Source organism: Felis catus, chromosome F1 (assembly GCF_018350175.1).
Source record: "Felis catus isolate Fca126 chromosome F1, F.catus_Fca126_mat1.0, whole genome shotgun sequence".
In the NCBI taxonomy this organism is placed as follows: Eukaryota; Metazoa; Chordata; class Mammalia; order Carnivora; family Felidae; genus Felis; species Felis catus.
Genome location: NC_058384.1, coordinates 21,389,309 through 21,410,276, shown reverse-complemented (window position 1 = coordinate 21,410,276; position 20,968 = coordinate 21,389,309). Strand labels below are relative to the sequence as shown.

Below are 20,968 nucleotides of genomic sequence, written 5' to 3'. Positions count from 1 at the left end.
GTCATATAAGTTCTTCATTTATTTGGATACTAACCTGTTATTGGATGTGTCATTTGCAAATATCTTATCCCAATCAGTAGGTTGTCTTTACTTCTGTTGATAGTTTCCTTCACTGTGCAGAGGGTTTATTTTGATATAGTCCTAATAGTTTATTTTGCTTAAATTTCCCTTACCTCAGGAGACAGATCTAGAAAAATATTGCTATAGCTGCTGTCAGAGAAATTGCAACCTGTGCTCTCTTCTAGGATTTTTATGGTTTCAGGTCTCATATTTAGGTCTTTAATCTATGTTGAGTTTCTTTTTGTGTATGGTGTGAGAAACTGGTCTGATTTTATTCTTTTGATTGTAGCTGTACAGTTTTCCCAACACCATTTGTTGAAGAGACTGTCCTTTTCCCACTGTATATTCTTGCCTCTTTTGTTGAAGATTAATTGACCATATAATTGTGGGTTTGTTTCTGGGCTTTCTAACCTATTCCACTGATTTATGTGTCTATTTTTGTACCAGTACCATAGTGTTTTGATTGTTACAGATTTGTAGTATATCTTAAAATCTAGAATTGTGATACCTACAGCTTTGTTTTGTTTTTCAAGATTGTTTTGGCTATTTGGGTTTTTTTTTTTTTTTGGTTTCACACAAATTTAGCATTATTCTAGTTGTGTAGAAAATGTTGTTGGCATTTTGATAGGGATTGCATTAAATATGTAGATTGCTTTGGGTAGCATAGACATTTTAATAATATTTGTTCTTCCAATCAATGAGCATGGAGTATTTTTCCATTTGTTTGTGTCTTTAATTCCTTTCATCAGTGTGTTACAGTTTGCAGAGTACAGGTCTTTTACTTCCTTGGTTAAGTTTATTTCTAGGTATTTTATTATTTATTATTTTTGGTGCAATTATAAATGGGATTATTTTATTAATTTCTCTTGCTGTTGCTTCATTATTAGTGTATAGAGATGCAGTGGATTTCTGTACATTGATTTTTGTATCCTGCGACTTTACTGAATTCATTTATCAGTTCTAGTAGGTTTTTTTGGTGGATTCTTTCAGGCTTTCTATATATAGTATCCTGTCATCTGAAAATAGTGAAAGTTTAACTTCTTACTTACCAATTTGGAGACCTTTTATTCCTTTTTCTTGTCTGATTGCTGTGGCTGGGACTTTTACTACTATGTTGAATAAAAGTAATGAGAGTGGACATCCTTTTCTTGTTCCTGATATTAAGAGGAAAGCTCTCAGTTTTCACCATTGAGTATAACGTTAGCTGTGGGGTTTTTTTCCTATATGGTTTTTATTATGTTGAAGTATGTTCCCTCTAAACCCACTTTATTAAGGGTTTTTATCATGAATGAATGTTGTATTTTGGCAAATTCCTTTTTTTCCCATCTATTGAAATAATTATATGGTTTTTATCCATTCTCTTATTGATATGATTGCATCACAGTGATTGATTTTCTGAATATTGAACCACCCTTGCATCCTAGGAATAAATCCCACTTGATTATGGTGAATGTTTTTTTTAACATATTGTTGGATTCAGTTTGCTAATATTTTGTTGAGGATTTTTGCATCTGTGTTTATCAGAGATATTGGCCTGTAGTTTTTTGGGGTTTTTTTGTTTGTTTGGGTTTTTTTGTTTTTTTTGTTGTTTTTTTTTTGTAGTGTCTTTATCTAGTTTTGGTATTAGGTTAATGCAGTCCTCATACAATGAATTTGGAAGTTTTCTATTTTTTGGAATAATTTGGGAATAACAGCTATCTTCTTTAAATGTTTGGTAGAATTCACCTATGAAGCCACCTGGACTTTTATTTGGGGGGAGTTTTTTGATTATTGATTCAATTTCATTGCTAGTAATACGTCTGTTCAAATTTTCTACTTCTTCTTGGTTCAATTTTGGAAGGTTATCTGTTTCTAGGAATTTATCCATTTTTTTCTAGGTTGTCTGGTTTGTGGGCATATAATTTTTCAAAATATTCTCTTAGAATCTTTTGTGTTTCTGTGGTGTCAGTCATTTCTCTTTCATTTGTGATTTTGTTTATTTTAGTTCTCTCTTTGATGAGTCTGGCTTAAGGTTTATCAATTTTTTTCTATATATATTTTCAAAGAACAAACTCCTGGTTTCATTGATCTGTTCTATTGTGGGGTTTTGTTGTTGTTGTTGTTGTTGTTGTTTTAGTTTCTTTTTTGTTTCTTATCTTTATTTCCTTCCCTCTATTGGTTTTGGATTTTGTTTGTTCTTTTTCTAAATTCTTTAGGTGTAAGGCTAGGTTGTTTGAGATTTGTCTTCCTTCTTGAGGTAGGCCTGTATTGTTACAAACGTCCCTCTTGGAACAACTTTTGCTGCATACCAAAGATTTTGGACCATTGTGTTTTCATTTTCATTTTCATTTGTCTCCATATATTTTTTTTATTTCCCCTTTGATTTCTTGGTTGATCCATTCTTTGTTTAGTAGCCTTTTATTTAACCTCATGTATTTGTGCTCTTTCCAAAATCTTCTTATGGCTGATTTCTAGTTTCATAATGCTGTGGTCGTAAAAGATACATGGAATGACTGATCTTTTTGAATTTGTTGAGATTTAACTTGTAGGCTAATATGTGATCTATTCTGGAGAATGTCCTATGTGCACTTGAAAGTGTGTTCTTCTGCTTTAGGATGAAATGTTCTGAATATATCTGTTAAATCCATCTGGTCCAATGTGTCATTCACAGCCACTGTTTCCTTGTTGATTTTCTGTATGAATAATCTGGCCATTGATGTAAGTGGGGTCTTAAAGTCCCTTACTATTATTGTATTACTTTCCAGTACTTCCATTGTGTTTGTTATTAACTGCTTTAAATATTTGGATATGATCATGTTGGGTGTGTAAATATTAACAAGTGTTTCATTCTTCCTGTTGGATTATCCCATTTATTACTATATAATGTCCTTTGTCTCTTGTTAATCTTTGTTTTATTTTTATTAAATTTTTTTTCAATGTTTATTTATTTTTGGGACAGAGAGAGACAGAGCATGAACGGGGGAGGGGCAGAGAGAGAGGGAGACACAGAATCGGAAACAGTCTCCAGGCTCTGAGCCATCAGCCCAGAGCCTGACGCGGGGCTCGAACTCACGGACCGCAAGATCGTGACCTGGCTGAAGTCGGATGCTTAACCGACTGCGCCACCCAGGCGCCCCGTCTTTGTTTTAAAGTCCATTTGTTTTTTGGGGGGTCTTTTTGGTTTTTTTTAATATGAAATTTATTGTGAAATTGGTTTCCATGCAACACCCAGTGCTCATCCCAAAAGGTGCCCTCCTCAATACCCATCACCCACCCTCCCCACCCCTCCCACCCCCCATCAACCCTCAGTTTGTTCTCAGTTTTTAAGAGTCTCTTATGCTTTGGCTTTCTCCCTCTCTAACGTCTTTTTTTTTTTCTTCCCCTCCCCCCTAGATTTCTGTTAAGTTTCTCAGGATCCACATAAGAGTGAAAACATATGGTATCTGTCTTTCTCTGTATGACGTATTCAACTTAACACTCTCCAGTTCCATCCACATTGCTACAAAAGGCCATATTTCATTATCGTTGCCATGTAGTATTCCATTGTGTATATAAACCACAATTTCTTTATCCATTCATCAGTTGATGGACATTTAGGCTCTTTCCATAATTTGGCTATTGTTGAGAGTGCTGCTATAAACATTGGGGTACAAGTGCCCCTATGCATCAGCACTCCTGTATCCGTTGGGTAAATTCCTAGCAGTGCTATTGCTGGGTCATAGGGTAGGTTTATTTTTAATTTTTTGAGGAACCTCCAAATTGTTTGCCAGAGTGGCTGCACCAGTTTGCATTCCCACCAACAGTGCAAGAGGGTTCCCATTCTCCACATCCTCTCCAGGATCTATAGTCTCCTGATTGGTTCATTTTAGCCACTCTGACTGGCGTGAGGTGATATCTCAGTGTGGTTTTGATTTGTATTTCCCTGATGAGGAGCGATGTTGAGCATCTTTTCATGTGCCTGTTGGCCATCCGGATGTCTTCTTTAGAGAAGTGTCTATTCATATTTTCTGCCCATTTCTTCACTGGATTATTTGCTTTTTGGGTGTGGAGTTTGGTGAGCTCTTTATAGATTTTGGATACTAGCCCTTTGTCCGATATGTCATTTGAAAATATCTTTTCCCATTCCGTCGGTTGCCTTTTAGTTTTGTTGATTGTTTCCTTTGCTGTGCAGAAGCTTTTTATCTTCGTGTGGTCCCAGTAGTTCATTTTTGCTTTTAATTCCCTTGCCCTTGGGGATGTGTCAAGTAAGAAATTGCTGTGGCTGAGGTCAGAGAGGTTTTTTCCTGCTTTCTCCTCTAGGGTTTTGATGGTTTCCTGTCTCACATTCAGGTCCTTTATCCATTTTGAGTTTGTTGTTGTGAATGGTGTAAGAAAGTGGTCTAGTTTCATCCTTCTGCATGTTGTTGTCCAGTTCTCCCAGCACCATTTGTTAAAGGGACTGTCTTTTTTCCATTGGATATTCTTTCCTGCTTTGTCAAAGATTAGTTGGCCATACTTTTGTGGGTTTAGTTCTGGGGTTTCTATTCTATTCCATTGGTCTATGTGTTTGTTTTTGTGCCAGTACCATGATGTCTTGATGATTACAGCTTTGTAGTAGAGGCTAAAGTCTGGGATTGTGATGCCTCCTGCTTTGGTCTTCTTCTTCAAAATTACTTTGGCTATTCAGGGTCTTTTATGGTTCCATACAAATTTTATGATTGCTTGTTCTAGCTTCGAGAAGAATGCTGGTGCGATTTTGATTGGGATTGCACTGAATGTGTAGATACCTTTGGGTAGTATTGACATTTTAACGATATTTATTCTTCAAATCCATGAGCACAGAATGTTTTTCCATTTCTTTATATCTTCTTCAATGTCCTTCATAAGCTTTCTATAGTTTTCAGCATACAGATCTTTTACATCTTTGGTTAGGTTTATTCCTAGATATTTTATGCTTCTTGGTGCAGTTGTGAATGGGATCAGTTTATTTGTCTTTCTGTTGCTTCGTTATTAGTGTAGAAGAAAGCAACTGATTTCTGTACATTGATTTTTGTATCCTGCGACTTTGCTGAATTCATGTATCAGTTCTAGCAGACTTTTGGTGGAGTCTGTCAGGTTTTCCATGTATAATATCATGTCATCTGCAAAAGTGAAAGCTTGACTTCATCTTTGCCAATTTTGATGCCTTTGATTTCCTTTTGTTGTCTGATTGCTGATGCTAGAACTTCCAACACTATGTTAAACAACAGCGGTGAGAGTGGACATCCCTGTCGTGTTCCTGATCTCTGGGAGAAAGCTCTCAGTTTTTCCCCATTGAGGATGATATTAGCTGTGGACTTTTTATAAATGGTATTTATGGTGTTTAAGTATGTTCCTTCTATCCCGACTTTCTCAAGGGTTTTTATTAAGAAAGGATGCTGAATTTTGTCAAATGCCCTTTCTGCATTGATTGACAGGATCATATGGTTCTTATCTTTTATTAATGTGATGTATCACATTGATTGATTTGAGAATGTTGAACCAGCCCTGCATCCCAGGAATGAATCCCACTCGATCATGGTGAATAATTCTTTTTATATGTTGTTGAATTCGATTTGCTAGTATCTTATTGAGATTTTTTGCATCCATATTCATCAGGGATATTGGCCTGTAGTTCTCTTTTTTTACTGGGTCTCTGTCTTGTTTAGGAATCAAAGTTATGCTGGCTTCATAGAATGAGTCTTGAAGTTTTCCTTCCCTTTCTATTTCTTGGAATAGCTTGAGAAGGATAGGTATTATCTCTGCTTTAAACGTCTGGTAGAACTCCCCTGGGAAGCTATCTGGTCCTGGACTCTTATTTGTTGGGAGATTTTTGATAACTGATTCAATTTCTTCGCTGGTTATGGATCTGTTCAAGCTTTCTATTTCTTCCTGTTTGAGTTTTGGGAGTGTGTGGGTGTTTAGGAATTTGTCCATTTCTTCCAGGTTATCCAGTTTGTTGGCATATAATTTTTCATAGTATTCCCTGATAATTGCTTGTATTTCTGAGGGATTGGTTGTAATAATTCCATTTTCATTCATGAGTTTATCTATTTGGGTCATCTCCCTTTTCTTTTTGAGAAGCCTGGCTAGAGGTTTATCAATTTTCTTTATTTTTTCAAAAAAACAACTCTTGGTTTCATTGATCTGCTCTACAGTTTTTTTAGATTCTATATTGTTTATGTCTGCTCTGATCTTTATTATTTCTCTTCTTCTGCTGGTTTTAGGGTGTCTTTGCTGTTCTGCTTCTATTTCCTTTAGGTGTGCTGTTAGATTTTGTATTGGGGATTTTTCTTATTTCTTGAGATAGGACTGGATTGCAATGTATTTTCCTCTCAGGACTGCCTTTGCTGCATCCCAAAGCGTTTGGATTGTTGTATTTTCATTTTCGTTTGTTTCCATATATTTTTTAATTTCTTCACTAATTGCCTGGTTGACCCATTCATTCTGTAGTATGGTGTTCTTTAACCTCCATGGTTTTGGAGGTTTTCCAGACTTTTTCCTGTGGTTGATTTCAAACTTCATAGCATTGTGGTCTGAAAGTATGCATGGTATGATCTCAATTCTTGTATACTTATGAAGGGCTGTTTTGTGACCCAGTATGTGATCTATCTTGGAGAATGTTCCATGTGCACTGTAGAAGAAAGTATATTCTGTTGCTTTGGGATGCAGAGTTCTAAATATAGCTGTCAAGTCCATCTGATCCAATGTATCATTCAGGGCCCTTGGTTCTTTATTGATCCTGTGTCTAGATGATCTATCCATTGTTCTAAGTGGAGTATTAAAGTCCCTTGCAATTACCACATTCTTATCAATAAGGTTGCTTATGTTTGTGATTGTTTTGTATATTTGAGGGCTCCCGTATTTGGCACATAGACATTTATAATTGTCAGCTCTTCCTGATGCATAGTCCCTGTAATTATTATATAATGCCCTCCTTCATCTCTTGTTACAGCCTTTAATTTAAAGTCTAGTTTGTCTGATGTAAGTATGGCTACTCCAGCTTTCTTTTGATTTCCAGTAGCATGATAGGTAGTTCTCCATCCCCTCACTTTCAATCTGAAGTCTCTTATAGACAGCCAATAGATGGGTCTTTTTTTTTTATCCATTCTGATACCCTATGCCTTTTGGTTGGCGCATTTAGTCCATTTACATTCAGTGTTATTATAGACAGATATGGGTTAAAGTCATTGTGATGTCTGTAGGTTTCATGCTTGTAGTGATGTCTCTGGTACCTTGTCTCACAGAATCCCCCTTAGGATCTCTTGTAGGGCTGGTTTAGTGGTGACAAATTCCTTCAGTTTTTGTTTGAGAAGACCTTTATCTCTCCTATTCTAAATGACAGACTTGCTGGATAGAGGATTCTCAGCTGCATGTTTTTTTCTGTTCAGCACATTGAAGATTTCCCGCCATTCCTTTCTGGCCTGCCAAGTTTCAGTAGATAAATCCGTCACTAGTCTTATCAGTCTCCCTTTATATGTTAGAGCATGTTTATCCCTAGCTGCTTTCAGAATTTTCTCTTTATCCTTGTATTTTGCCAGTTTGACTATGACATGTCATGCAGAAGATCGATTCAAGTTACGTCTGAAGGGAGTTCTCTGTGCCTCTTGGATTTCAATGCCTTTTTCCTTCCCCAGATCAGGGAAGTTCTCAGCTATGATTTCTTCAAGTACACCTTCGGCACCTTTGTCTCTCTTCCTCCTCTGGAATCCCAATTATGTGCATGTTATTGCGTTTAATTGTGTCCCTTAGTTCTCTAATTCTGCCCTCATACTCCTGGATTTTTTTATCTCTCTTTCTCAGCTTCCTCTTTTTCCATAATTTTATCTTCTAATTCACATATTCTCTCCTCTGCCTCTTCAATCTGAGCTGTGGTCGCCTCCATTTTATTTTGCAGCTCATTTATAGCATTTTTTAGCTCCTCCTAACTGTTTCTTAGTCCCTTGATCTCTGTAGTAATATTATCTGCTGTCCTCTATACTTTTTTCAAGCCCAGCGATTAATTTTATGACTATTATTTTAAATTCATTTTCTGTTACATTGCTTAAATCATTTTGATCAGTTCGTTAGCTGTCACTAATTCCTGGAGTTTCTTTTGAGGAGAATTCGTCTGTTTTGTCATTTTGGGTAGTCCCTGGGGTGGCTCCAAACTGCAGGGCTCTTCCTCTGTGTCCGTCTGGAATAACTTGCGTTGGTGGGCAGGGCCGCAGTCAGACCTGATGTCTACCCCCAGCCCACCGCTGGGGCCACAGTCAGACTGGCATGTACCTTATCTTCCCCTCTCCCAGGGGCGGGACTCACTGTGGAGTGGTGTGGCCCCTGTCTGGGCTACTTGCACACTGCCAGGCTTGTGGTGCTGCTTCGATGGGATCTGGCATATTAGCCAGGGTGGATTCGCAAGGTGCACAGGGGCAGGAGGGGCAGACTCAGCTCCCTTTGCCTTTGGTGGTCCGCTTCAGGAGGGGCCTTGCAGCACCAGGAGGGAGGCAGACCCTCTTCCATGGGCCTCTCGTCTACGCTTGGCTCTGGAGAGTCCGTTCTGCTAGTCTTCCGGCAGTTTTCTGGGTTATTTAGGCAGATGTGGGTGGAATCTAAGTGGTCAGCAGGACACGGTGAGCCCAGCGTCCTCCTATGCTGCCATCTTCCTGCCAGCACTCCTGTATTTCTGGAATTTTCTATTTTCAAAGTACTTCCTCACACATCTCTTAACCTCACAGTAACTTCTAAAATGTATAATTCAAGCAGCCAAAAGAGCCTGATGGGCCCTCAAATGGTGTCCATTGACAATCAGAATGATATAATAAGCTAGGCCTGCTCTCTCTGTCCACACAGTAAGTCCAGGGTCATCTTAAGACGCTCAGGGAAATCCAGAAGGGATTCCATTGTCCTTTCGGCCTCCACCACCAAGGAGATCTGTTTTAAAGTCCATTTGATCTAAGTATTGCTACCCCAGATTTCTTTTAAAATATATTTGCTTGGTTAATATTCTCTATCCCCTCACTTTTAATCTACATGTGTCTTCAGGTCTAAAATGAGTCTCTTGTAGGCAGCATATAGATAGGTCTTATTTTTGTTTTGTTTTTTTTAATCCATTCCATCACTATATGTATTTTGCTTAGAGTGTTCAGCCCATTCACATTCAAATAAACAACTGATAGGATTATATTTATTGCCTTTTTGTTACTTTTTTTATGGTGGTTTTTGTAGTTTTTCTCCATTTTGTTCTCTGCTCTCATATCTTCCGATTAGCTGGCTTTCTTTACTGATATACTTGGATTCCTTTCTCTTTATTTTTTGCATATCTATTACTGGTTTTTGATGTGTGGTTAGCAGTTTGTATATAACATCCTTTGTGTTTAACAGTCTATATTAAGTCGATGTTTGCTTAAGTTTGAACCCATTCTTTACTCCTCCCCATGCTTTACGAATATGGCATCATACAGTATATCCCTTTTTTTTATTCCCTTGACTGATTTTTACAGATGTACTTATTTTTACTGCGTTTATGCTTCCCATTTTGCTTATTCGTGCTTATGGTCTTTCCTTTCCAGTCTAAGAGTCCCCTTTAACATTTCTTGTAGGTCTGGCTTAGTGGCCATGAATTCCTTTAACTTTTGTTTGTCTGGGAGACTCTTTATCCTTTTATTCTGAATGATAGCCTTGCTGGGTAGAGTCTTCTTGGCTGCAGATTATTTTTCTTTTCAGCACTTTGTTTCTTTTTTTTTTTTAATGTTTGTCTTTCTCTCCCTCTCAAAAACAAAGAGTGTAAGCCAGAGAGGGGCAGACAGAGGGGGAGACAAAGAATCCGAAGCAGGCTCCAGGCTCTGAGCTGTCAGCACAGAGCCCAACGTGGGGCTTGAACCCACGAACTGTGAGATCGTGACCTGAGCCGAAGTTGGAAGCTCAACTGACTACGCCGCCCAGGTGCCCCTCTTTTCAGCACTTTGAATATATCATGCTACTCACTTCTCCCTGCAAAGTTTCTGCTGAAAAATCAGCTGATAGCCTTATAGGGTTTCCTTTGTATATAACTGCTTTTTTTATTCTTGTTGCCTTTAAAATTCTCTATCACTACTTCTTTTGACATCTTAACTACTATGTATATTGGTGTAGACCTCCTTGGGTTGATTTGGTTGGGAGATCTCCGTGCCTTCTTGATCTGGATTTCTGTTTCCTTCCCTAGATTAGAGAAGTTTTCAGCTATTATTTCTTCAAATAAATTTTCTGCCCCCCTTTCTCTCTACTTCTTCTGGGATCCCTATAATGCAAATGTTATTACACTTGATAATGACGATGTGTTCCCTAGTCTATTCTCATTTTGCATAATTTTTTTTCCTCTATCTTGCTCAACTTGATTACTTTCTATTATTGTATACTCCAGGTTGCTGATTCATCTGCTTTGTCTCATCTATTTATTCAATCTAGTGTATTTTTAATTTTATTTATTGTGTTCTTTATCTCTAATTGGTTATTTTTTATCTCATTGTTAAGGGTCTCACTGTTTTCCTACACTCTTTTCTGAAGCCCAGTCAGTATCTTTATGATCATTACTGTAAATTATCAGGCATATCACTTATTATTATCCCATGCTGTGATTTTGTTCTGATCTTTCGTTTGGAACATATTCCTCTGTCTCCTCATTTTATCTAACTCTGTGTCTCTTTCTGTGTGTTAGGAAAGAGAGGTTTGTCTCTTGCACTTGAAAGTAATGACCTTATAAAGAAGAGGTTCTGTAGTGCCCTGTTGTGCAGTGTCCTCTATTCACCAGAACTTGATGCTTCAGGGTTGTCTCCTATGTGTGATACATACCCTCTACTATTGTGGCTGAGCTGCTTTTTCCTTCAGTCATCTGCAGTGGTTCTTTTTGCCTGTCGCAGATAGTGTTTGGTCCTTGTGGTGTTTGTGGGTCAGTCTGGGGATACCTTGGGCTTGAGTTGAGTTAGACCAGGTATTTGCCAGAGATGCAGTAGTACAAAACTGCAGGGCACTTTCCTTGTGTTGTCCCCTGAGAAGCTTTTGTTGGTGGGTAGGGCCTCCAGCCCACTTCTGTGGCCTGTCTGGCTAGTATGTGTGATTATATTTCCATTTTTCTAGGGCAAGAATCACTTTGAGTGGGTGGGGAGGGGAAAAAGAAAAAGAGTCACTTTGGAGTGGTGCTGGCCACTACTGGGGCTGTTTGCACACTGCCAGACCTGTGGCACTGCCCTGTATGGTTTCTGGCCAAGAGCATATTAGAGAGGAAAGATCTGCCAAAGCACAGCACAAGGGAGTGGGGCAGCAGGCTGGCAGTGCTAGTAAGTTAGGTAGTGGATGCCCCAAATGGTTTTGTGTTTATACTGGGAGTGAGGGAGGAAATGGCACCTGCCAGTTCCTTTGTTCCTGGGGGACTTCCCCAGCAATTTCTGTATCTCAGGGACACACTTTGAGATTAGTAAACAATTCTCCCTCCCTTATGCTCCAAGAATTTTTCAAACTCTGCTTCTATGTTGTATCTTTGTGGCCTGTTTGTTGTACTGTCCCTTTAATGGCATGAAAGGTTTCCTTTTATTCTCCCAACTCTCCTAGAGCCTAGCCCACTAATTTTTTTTTTAATTCCAGGTTTTACATTCCATTGGTTGTAAGAACTCACAAAATTCAGCCCCTCTAGTTTTCAAAGCCAAATGCTATAGGGAATCATCTTCCCTATGCAGGCTTCCCAGTGTGCGGATCTGTTTCTCTCCCTTCTCCATGCCCATAGTGTCCCTCCTTCCCACAGAAAGTCCAGTGAGTCTATTTAGTTCCTGTGTCTTTGCCCTTCTTACACTCTTTGATGTGGCCTCTTCTCTACACTTAGTTGTGGAGATTATTCGGTCAGTCTTTGGGTTATCTTCTGGGTTATTTACACTGATGTGTTTTCTAGTTGTATCCATGGGATGAGGTGAGCCTGGGGTCCTCCTACTCCACCATCCTCCCCAAAAGTCCCTAAATCATTCAGGTTTTTAAAGTTAAATTTTAGAAATCTTTGCCTCTTTAGTTTTCCTAGTGAGTTTGTCTACCTGGTTATTTGGTTCCTTCAGCATTGTCCTTTTGATATATGTCATGAATATGGAGATGTCAGCTAGTGCTATATTCTGCCATGTGTCCTTACCCCATATGTTCTTATTTCTCATTTGCATGATTTCCTCAACATGTTCCTGACCAAAGAGCTACTCCATTAGCTACTGCCCATTTAGTCTGAGAAAAGTTATACTTCATTCTGATTCTCATTAACAGACTATTCAATCACCTATTTTATGACTATTTGTTGAGCATATTGTGCTGATTCTTCTGAACCTGATTCTGTTGGGGTTAGACCATCATTAGTCCTCAAGGCCATGAACAGACAGCATAATTCAGATGATGTCATGGAGGTGATCCATCTATAGACCGTGTATTGTTGAGCCATAGGCAAGGGTGCTCCTGATTGCCCGATCACCTGAGCTCAGATGGGCTCACCCTTTGAACATCTGGCACCACTACTGGCTTTGCTGAGATTAGCTTAGCTTATGCAGAGGGTTGGTCCTCCATCCATTTGTCCTGCCTAGAAATATGCCATTTCCGTGATAAGAATTTATGGTCAGGAATAGTTTCCCTCTGTCCAGAGTCTGCTTTACCCATTCCAGAATAGGCTGTTGTGTGAAGTATAATTCATTTGTTTTTTGTCAGTGGCTCTGTATTTTGTAGGGCCTCATGGAGTACCCAGCTGAGCTTTTCAATTGGCTGGTATGCAATCTATGTTCTTTATGACTGGGTCTGATATTTTTCTGCCTTCAGGGGACCTACTCATGCCTAGAAATTTTACTGTAGCTTGGGATCCTTGGTCATTACTTGGATTCATATGGATGGAATTAAATTAACTCTATTTTTTACCCTTTGTTCTTTCAAATTATCACATATAAGGATATCATTAATATGCATAATGCTGGTTTGTAGGTGTTGTGTTTTCATCAAAGGCCTGAATGTCTTGTGTTAGATGGTTGTGGGCTCTTACTGAGCTGTTAAGGTATCCTGTGATACCCTAGTAAACTGGTATTGTCTGCCTTCCCATGTGACTGCAGTCATGGGTTGGCTTTCCTCACCAATTAGAATAGCAAAGAACATGTCAGATAAATCTATCACCAGGTAATCAGTTCCAGATCCAGTGGTGATATTTATGATAGCATCTATATATGAGAGTGCTCCCTCAATTTGGGAAGAGTGTTTAAATTCCTATAATCTACTGTAAATCTATATGATATGTCTGGCTTTTTAATGGGCCAGATTGGGTTAATATATGACAAAAGAGTAGGCACAGTAATTTATTTATGAGTTCCTAAATGTTTACCTTGATTTTTGTATGTCCTATCATCCATTCCAAGAATGTTTTTTTTAATTTATTTTTTAATTTACATCCAAGTTAGCATATAATGGTATAATGATTTCAAGAGTAGATTCGAGTGATTCATCCCCTATGTATAGGGCCCAGTGCTCATCCCAACAAGTGTTCTCCTGTAAGCCCCTCACCCATTTAGCCCATCCCCCACCCACAATCCCTCAGCAACCCTGTTTGTTCTCTATATTTAAGAGTCTCTTATGTTTTGTCCCCCTCTCGGTTTTTATTTTTGCTTCCCTTCCCTTATGTTCATCTGGTTTGTATCTTAAATTCTCCATATGCGTGAAATCATGATATTTGTCTTTCTCTAATTTCGCTAAGCATGATACCCTCTAGTTCCATCCACGTAGTGGAAAATGGCAAGATTTCATCCAAGAATGTTTTCTAAACTGCAGCCTATATGGCATTTAGCTGTAATGAGGTGGCCTATATCTATCTTCCATTGCTAGGAATGTAGATACCCATGTCCCTGGGGTTAATTTTCCTCCTAATTCTTTAATAGTCCCTTTTTATTGTGAAAGAGTTTTCTAAATTAGTAGGATATCCTTGTATCAATGTTACTTGGGAAACTTTAAGAACATAATGGCATACTGTAGTTATTTTTATTTACAAAAGGGTTGACATGGCCAGTGTAGCTTATGGGCAATTGCCTCTGGCTTAGGCCTAGAGACAGAGACTGCTGATAGGGTTTTGCTCTCTTTGGCACTCCCTGGCTTGCTTATTAATGGGATTAGGTTTCATAAAGGAGCTAGTGTTTACAATAAATAGGTTAGTGACTCCAAATGTGGGTTTATATTCTGTAAGTCTATTTACTTAAAGGTTTGGTTGTTTCCATTTCTCTAAGACTGTATGTAGTTTTTGAGGTTTCTATTTGGATTTCTATTTTTATAACTTGTTTTAAAGGGTGGTGGTCTAAATGGTTTCAGAGGCTAATAGGACCTTATAACTGTAGATCTGTATGGTCTATTTTGATTTGATATATTGTATCAGCCTGTTCTGTGAGTGTGTGTGTGTGTGTGTGTGTGTGTAAGCCGTAGTCTTTATCTTGACTTAGTTCCTCAGTTGTTCTTATCAAGCCAATCAGTCCTGTGTTTCTGGCACCTGCAAACACTGTGAATAATCCTGCTCTGTCCTGCAGGGTGCAGCTTTTAGACTGACCTTTTAAATTTGTTCTGTTGCTTCCATAAGTAATGGTGAGGGTATCTGCCCCCTATCATTAATCATAGTTAATAGCCATCATTTTATTATTAATAGTTTCCCCTGCTGTTTTCCATAGAGATGTTTTAGGGAACGTATATTAGGTATAGGCCATTTTAATCTCTAGGTTGCTGCTCCCCAAGTATCTTTGTAAATTAGTATTATTTTCTCCAAATGCTCTAAGGTGTGGTTTCAATTTAGCGTCAGTGGTAATGAGTCCAAGTTGCACAATCTCTGTTCCAATAAGGACCATGTTTTGTTTTTCTTTGGACCATAAATCTAATAGCTGCTGAGCTTGTGTCCATTTCAATTTGTTAGAATTCCATTCTAATGTTTGTCATTTCTTGTCTAAGCTCGCTCTTCAGTGTCTCTGATTGGTTCCATATTCTCATCTGTTTTAGTTTTGTCTGTTTTCACAGGCCTGGCTTTTTAGTTAAATTTAACAGCGTCAAAGGGGTTAAAATAATCCTTTTCCTGGGGTGTGGATTAGTGCCCTTAAGAGAAAAGGGACTGGTTTCTTCCTGCTCTGGGGATTACTTTCTATGCCAACACTTTCCTCTCTACATCTGTTACTCAATGCTCCTAATAAGAGCACTGGAATGTTTTCCTCAGTTCTTTTCAATATAGGCTAGAACTCACTGAAATGGGTGATCAGGTCAACACCTGGAGTTTAAGTTTTATAGGTCTCCAGGGATCTTTGCAGTTAAATATCACTCAGAGCATCTCGAGCAATTTTGTAGGGTGAATGAGTGAGGCATAGTTACCATTGTCTTTTTTGTTGCCTGATGGGGTCCCATGCTTCTCTAGGAACCAGGACCCCAAGGTGTCTCCAAATGGAGGATACCCTGTCATGTGCTTTTAGCTCCTCCCCTGCAAGTCAGTTGAAAACTCCACAGCTCTGTCTTTAAGCAGAATGTGCCACTGTGGATAGTTAGGCCTTTATGCATTAGGTCATAACCCTCCTCCTATGACCTAGCCTCATCCAACATTGCCCTGTTTTATGTGTCTGGCTACCCTGACCTGTGCGGCCTGTGCCTGTACAACCCACACTCTGTCACCTGGCCTCAGGCCCAGGGAGCTCTGGGTGGCCCCCAACCCCTTTAATGGCCTCAGAGTGCAGCAAGCCCACCCCTTGAACATTAAGTGGTAGATTTAAACTGGCAACAGTCTATCGCAATTTGGACTGGTTGTCTGATCGGGTCCTGGGCTTTTCCAACAAGGAGGGCTCCCACAGAAGCCCCTGGTTTAAGCTGGAAGCTAAAAGGTTGGCTTTAAGAGATACCCAGGACTCTTGATTGCAGGTAAACCTGGGACCTGTTTATGGGGATTGAATGTTGCCAGTTTAAATTTGTCACCTCAGATTCATGAAGGGTCGTGGCATGGATTTATTTCTCCCTGGAGGTGGCTGTTGACAGGCCCCAGCTCCAACCACCTGGAGGGCTCCTGGTGTCTCAGGCCAGCTGAAGGAAATGAACTGCACGAGTGTGTTGCACAGTTTAGGGTAGCCAGGCCCTAAAACATAGCCATGGTCTTGAGAGGCTGGGTCACAAGAGAATCTCTTGAAGAAAAGACATATGTATATATGCAAACCTAACCTAATTCACTCCCTGAAGGCAGAGCTTGAATTAATGGCCTGCATTGGCGGGGCAGGTCTGGGAGTGCTGGCCAGAGTATCATCTAATAAGAAGTTCCTTCAGTCTAAGGTTGCAGAAGTCCCAAAACTCTCAGACATCAAGCCCAAATGGGGACTGTTGCCAATCACTGGCTGCTGCTTCCAGGTGATTTTCATGGTGGGCCCACAACATAGCAGAAACTGTGCCATTATTTGGGAAAGGTCCAAGCTCCATGGGTCTAAAGGAACTGAATCCCTCAAGGAACCTGAAGGAGATAAATTGCGAATACCCAGGCCACGCAGGTCAGGTAAGCTGGGAACCTGGAAATGGGCACGAACGGGAGAGGCTGTGGCACAGGAACAGGATCGTGGAGACCTAAGGCATCTGCTTCATTCCAAGCCCTAACCTACACAAACGTGCATATTGCCCCAGATGACATCACTGAAAGAAACCGGACTGCCTTGCCAGGGTGGGGCTGAGCAAACTAGATGAGGTACCCTTCAGTAAGAGACACCTGGGAGCCTTGATTGTTGGAGAGGCCCAGGATCCCATCAAGCAGCCAAATGTGTACTGACTGTCACCAGTTTAAAGGTGTTGCCACAGAAGATTTTTGAGGGTGGGATCCCTTTGCCCTGGAGGTTATGTAGGTGGTTGGGAACTGGCCTGAGTTCCACAGGCCTGGAGGCCCACAGCTACCCTCAGTGGGCTAATGGGCTGCAGACTAAGCAAACACCAGCTATGCAGGTCAGGGGACCCAGGGACCTGGAACTGGATAACGTTGGGAGAGTTCAGATCTCAAGAGTGGGCTTTTGAGGATCCATGGCATCTGCCTAATTCTAAGCCCTAACCTACACAAATGTGCGTATTCCCCCTTAAAGGCATCGCTGGAAGAAACAAGACTGGCTTTCCAGAACAAATCCAGTAATCAAGACTCCCAGATGTCTCTTGTTGGAGGATACCCCATCAGTCAGCCCGTCTACACCTTGGCAAAGCAGTTCAGTTTCCTCCAGCTCTGTCTTCAGGGGGGAATACGCACATTCATGTAGGTTGGTGTTTGCAATTAGGCAGATGCCTGGTACCCCCTACAGCCTATTCTTGTGACCCAGCCTCCTGACCCTTGCCTTTTAACAGGTCCCTGGCTTCCCTGACCTGTGTGGCCTGTGCTTGTGCAGTTCCAGCCTTGGGCAGCCTAGAACCTTCAGGAATGTGTAGTACCGGTTGTCCCAAACTACCTACATGGCCTCCAGGACAGAGGGAACCCTCCTCCTGAAAATTTTTCTGAGACAGCAGCATTAAACTGGCAAGTCTCCATTCGGTCTGGCTGCCTGATGAGGTCCCAGGTTTACCAGTGGAGGGGCCCAGAGAAGGCCACCCAAAAATTTCCACAGTGAGATATTAATTATTTTGAATTAAAGTTACTTTAAAAATGGCCAGTGACCTTCCTTTGTCGCCTGAAAGCAATGACTACATCTCCTGTGTGAAAGGTACCCTCCCTGTACCAGAAGGAGGAGAGAGATTCTTCTCATCAGAAAAAAAGGTAATTCAGGGCTGAAAAACCCTCTATAGACAAACTGTGTCACTTTTACTAATTTATTACCTCAGCCCAAATCTTGTTTAGAATTCTTTACTAATTGAAGCTCTTGAACATAAGTTTTGTTTGTCCTGTCCATTCCTCACAGATTTATATTTGTCTAAAACATGTAAAACCTACATGCCTGCGTCATTGATTTCTTAGGGCCTCTATGCACACATAATTTGACTTTTTTTTCTTTTTTTCTCATGTGAATCTTCTCATGTCAACTAAAGGTAGAGAAGAAATTTTCTTCCCCGTCAGTTGGCGTAGGGGTGGGATAAATTTCCCAGACTGGATACTGTTTGCTTTGAGGCTGCTGCAGCTGAGAGATGCCAACACATCTGATCAACAGCTGGCAGAAGGTAAGAATCTTTACCACAATAGCTTTCTGGTTCTCTGCCTTCAGTGTCTGACAGAGCAAGCGTGGGGAGAGTCCTTTTTCTCTAAATTTAGATTAGCAGAAGAAAATATTTGTGTAACCAGTTCCTTGGACTTAGCAACTCTTGTAAATTTGATGGACTACTCTTGGTTGGAATAACTCAACTCCTTCTAGAGACGGAATCGCTTTTTTGCTTCATGAAAAAGAATTACTATAGGGAAAGAATGCAGGTATAGGTCCTTACAGGTATAGGTCCTGCTGTTTGAGCCAGCATCTGTTTAGACAAACTTTGCTGTGGGTCCTCTATGAAAAAAAAAAAAAAAAATTCACAAGGCTTTTCCTTTTGTCTGTCTTTATATACTTGAGAGCTTGGCTTTGTGACTGGTGAGAATATTCCCTCTGGTCTCCATCATCCAGAGGATGCACTATCTGAGTGCACCTTGGTGGCCAAATAGGCTGTTTAAAGGGACGCAGTTATTGGGGCGCCTGGGTGGCGCAGTCGGTTAAGCGTCCGACTTCAGCCAGGTCACGATCTCGCGGTCCGGGAGTTCGAGCCCCACGTCAGGCTCTGGGCTGATGGCTCAGAGCCTGGAGCCTGTTTCCGATTCTGTGTCTCCCTCTCTCTCTGCCCCTGCCCCATTCATGCTCTGTCTCTCTCTGTCCCAAGAATAAATAAACGTTGGGAAAAAGAAATAAAAATAAAATAAATAAATAAACATTAAAAAAAATTTTTTTTTCGGGGCGCCTGGGTGGCGCAGTCAGTTAAGCGTCCGACTTCAGACAGGTCACGATCTCGCGGTCCGGGAGTTCGAGCCCCGCGTCGGGCTCTGGGCTGATGGCTCAGAGCCTGGAGCCTGTTTCCGATTCTGTGTCTCCCTCTCTCTCTGCCCCTCCCCTGTTCATGCTCTGTCTCTCTCTGTCCCAAAAATAAATAAACCTTGAAAAGGTATGCAGTTATAAGCAACATTCTTTTTCTGGCCATTCCAGCTTTCAGGGGAGTTTCTCATAAGGGGTCCCAGCCCATAAAACACATTTTTCATCTCAGCCTTTGTTGCTTGTTATGTTAGTGCTGGAATGTACCATTCCAGTAGTGCCTGTTCAGTGTCATGGACTAGCATGTCCGTGACTGGAGAGGTGTCATATTTTCACAGGAGACCAGAGAAACTATCTTGATGACACCATTCTTACTTCCGGTACAATGAAGGCCTTTGTTTTCTTATACCATTTTCGGGCAAAAACTTTTCAATAATGAGGGCCAAGGGCACCTCTGTGTCCATAATCTCAGACTGGAAAGTTGCCTCAGGGTCTTTCCATTAAAAAAAAATGTTTATTGGTCTGGGTCATCAGTAAGATTAAGAAGATCCTATTCATCAATGGCCAGATGATGGATCCTTTAAAGAAAGAAAAAAAGCTTTATAGAATGGCTGGTCTTACGGACTCCTTTAATAAGTCTAATTTCTGATTTTTCATTTTAATATCTACATTCAATGTAAAGTTTCCTTCTCAAAATCTCTGGCCTCCAACTGCTTCTTCCTCCAGGATTTACAGAGAGCACTCTGGCCTAATCTTTAGGCCAAATTATACAGGTTACTCATGCAAATCCTGAAAACCAGAAAGTAAATTTAGCAGAAGGTGGTCCTTGTAATTCCTTCTACTTTTTAGGGCTCTGCAATCAGGCTCTCCTGGCTTCAGGCATTCTCATGCATTGTCCTTTGCACATTTATCCTAAACTCCCCACTAGAAAGAAATTCGTGTCCCCTGGACAGCAAATCTTTTAGAAGATCCTACCAAACTTAGAGAAAAATTAGAAAGATTCATGATGATTCACAGCACCCCATCACAGAGAAAACAGATGACGAAAATTTCTCCTACGCCCTCCTACAAATCATCAGCTAAAGGCCAATATTCAAAGCCAAGGCAGAACTGTGTATTCAAAATGCTGTACACAGACTTTACAAAGGCATAAGTCTTTTCAATCTCCCTGACAGAAAGAAGTTAGAAAGGTGGGTTAGTCCCTTGATATTCAGGTTGTAATTACAGTTCTTGCCTTGCCAATCCCTACAGAACCAGAACTGCAAATCTAGAAAAAAGGTCAAAACCCACCTATTTTACCAATCCCCAAAGTGACCTATTCCTCTCAAAATGCTTGTAGATATTATAAAAGATCAGGACATTGGAACAAAATTGAGCTGTCCTTAAAGCACTTACAAACTTAGATTTCTTCTCTGTCCCTTAAAGTTACAGATTTCGTTGTGTCTTTGAAGTGTAAACACAGCCCACAATCTCTTGAAAATGAAAAAGAAAAAAATGGAAGGAAAGAGGCCTTGTTAAAAATACAAAGTGCAATTAGTACTCTTGCCCAAACTATAGATCACAGCTTCTAGAAGATTACTTCCAGGGACAAATACCAGTCTTAAAAGACCTCTCCAAAAATAGCAAATGACTTGAATCATCTGAGAAAATTAATATTCCCCCTACGATTCAAAAACTGGTAAGTTTTATATTGTTTTAAAACCAAAGCTCTGAGATGTATTTGTCTATATATGTGTGTATGTCATTTAGGGGTAGGATATTTTTTTGTTCCTGGATGTTACTGCCAAAATTAATTTGTAAAACAGCTCTATTTAACAAGCATTTGTATAAATTTAGTATTCATAAACTCTCCAAAATAAGATACAAACTTAATCCAAATAAATTTCAGGTTCATATGACCTGGTAAATATTTGGCATTACAAATAATTTAAGGTTTTTGAGTTAATTAAAATAGACCTGTAAGTGAA

General features: G+C 40.1%; 1 protein-coding gene across 7 annotated transcripts in view; it reads left to right on the top strand.

Annotated features, from left to right (window-relative positions):
* The window catches only part of LOC102899478, a 51,905-nt gene that overhangs the window by 13,253 nt on the left and 17,684 nt on the right, over positions 1-20,968 (top strand). The window contains exons 1-3 of one of the 7 annotated variants that reach the window (XM_045049327.1): positions 13,677-16,543; positions 17,115-17,278; positions 17,368-17,688. In XM_045049327.1, coding sequence (XP_044905262.1) covers positions 16,469-16,543; positions 17,115-17,278; positions 17,368-17,506 — 378 coding nt within the window. In that variant the 5' untranslated portion in view covers positions 13,677-16,468 and the 3' untranslated portion in view covers positions 17,507-17,688. Of the gene's footprint in view, positions 1-13,676; positions 16,544-17,114; positions 17,689-18,042; positions 18,172-20,426; positions 20,921-20,968 lie in introns of those variants that run through there. The other 6 variants (XM_045049325.1, XR_006592094.1, XR_002739127.2 and 3 more) reach the window with 6 other exon arrangements.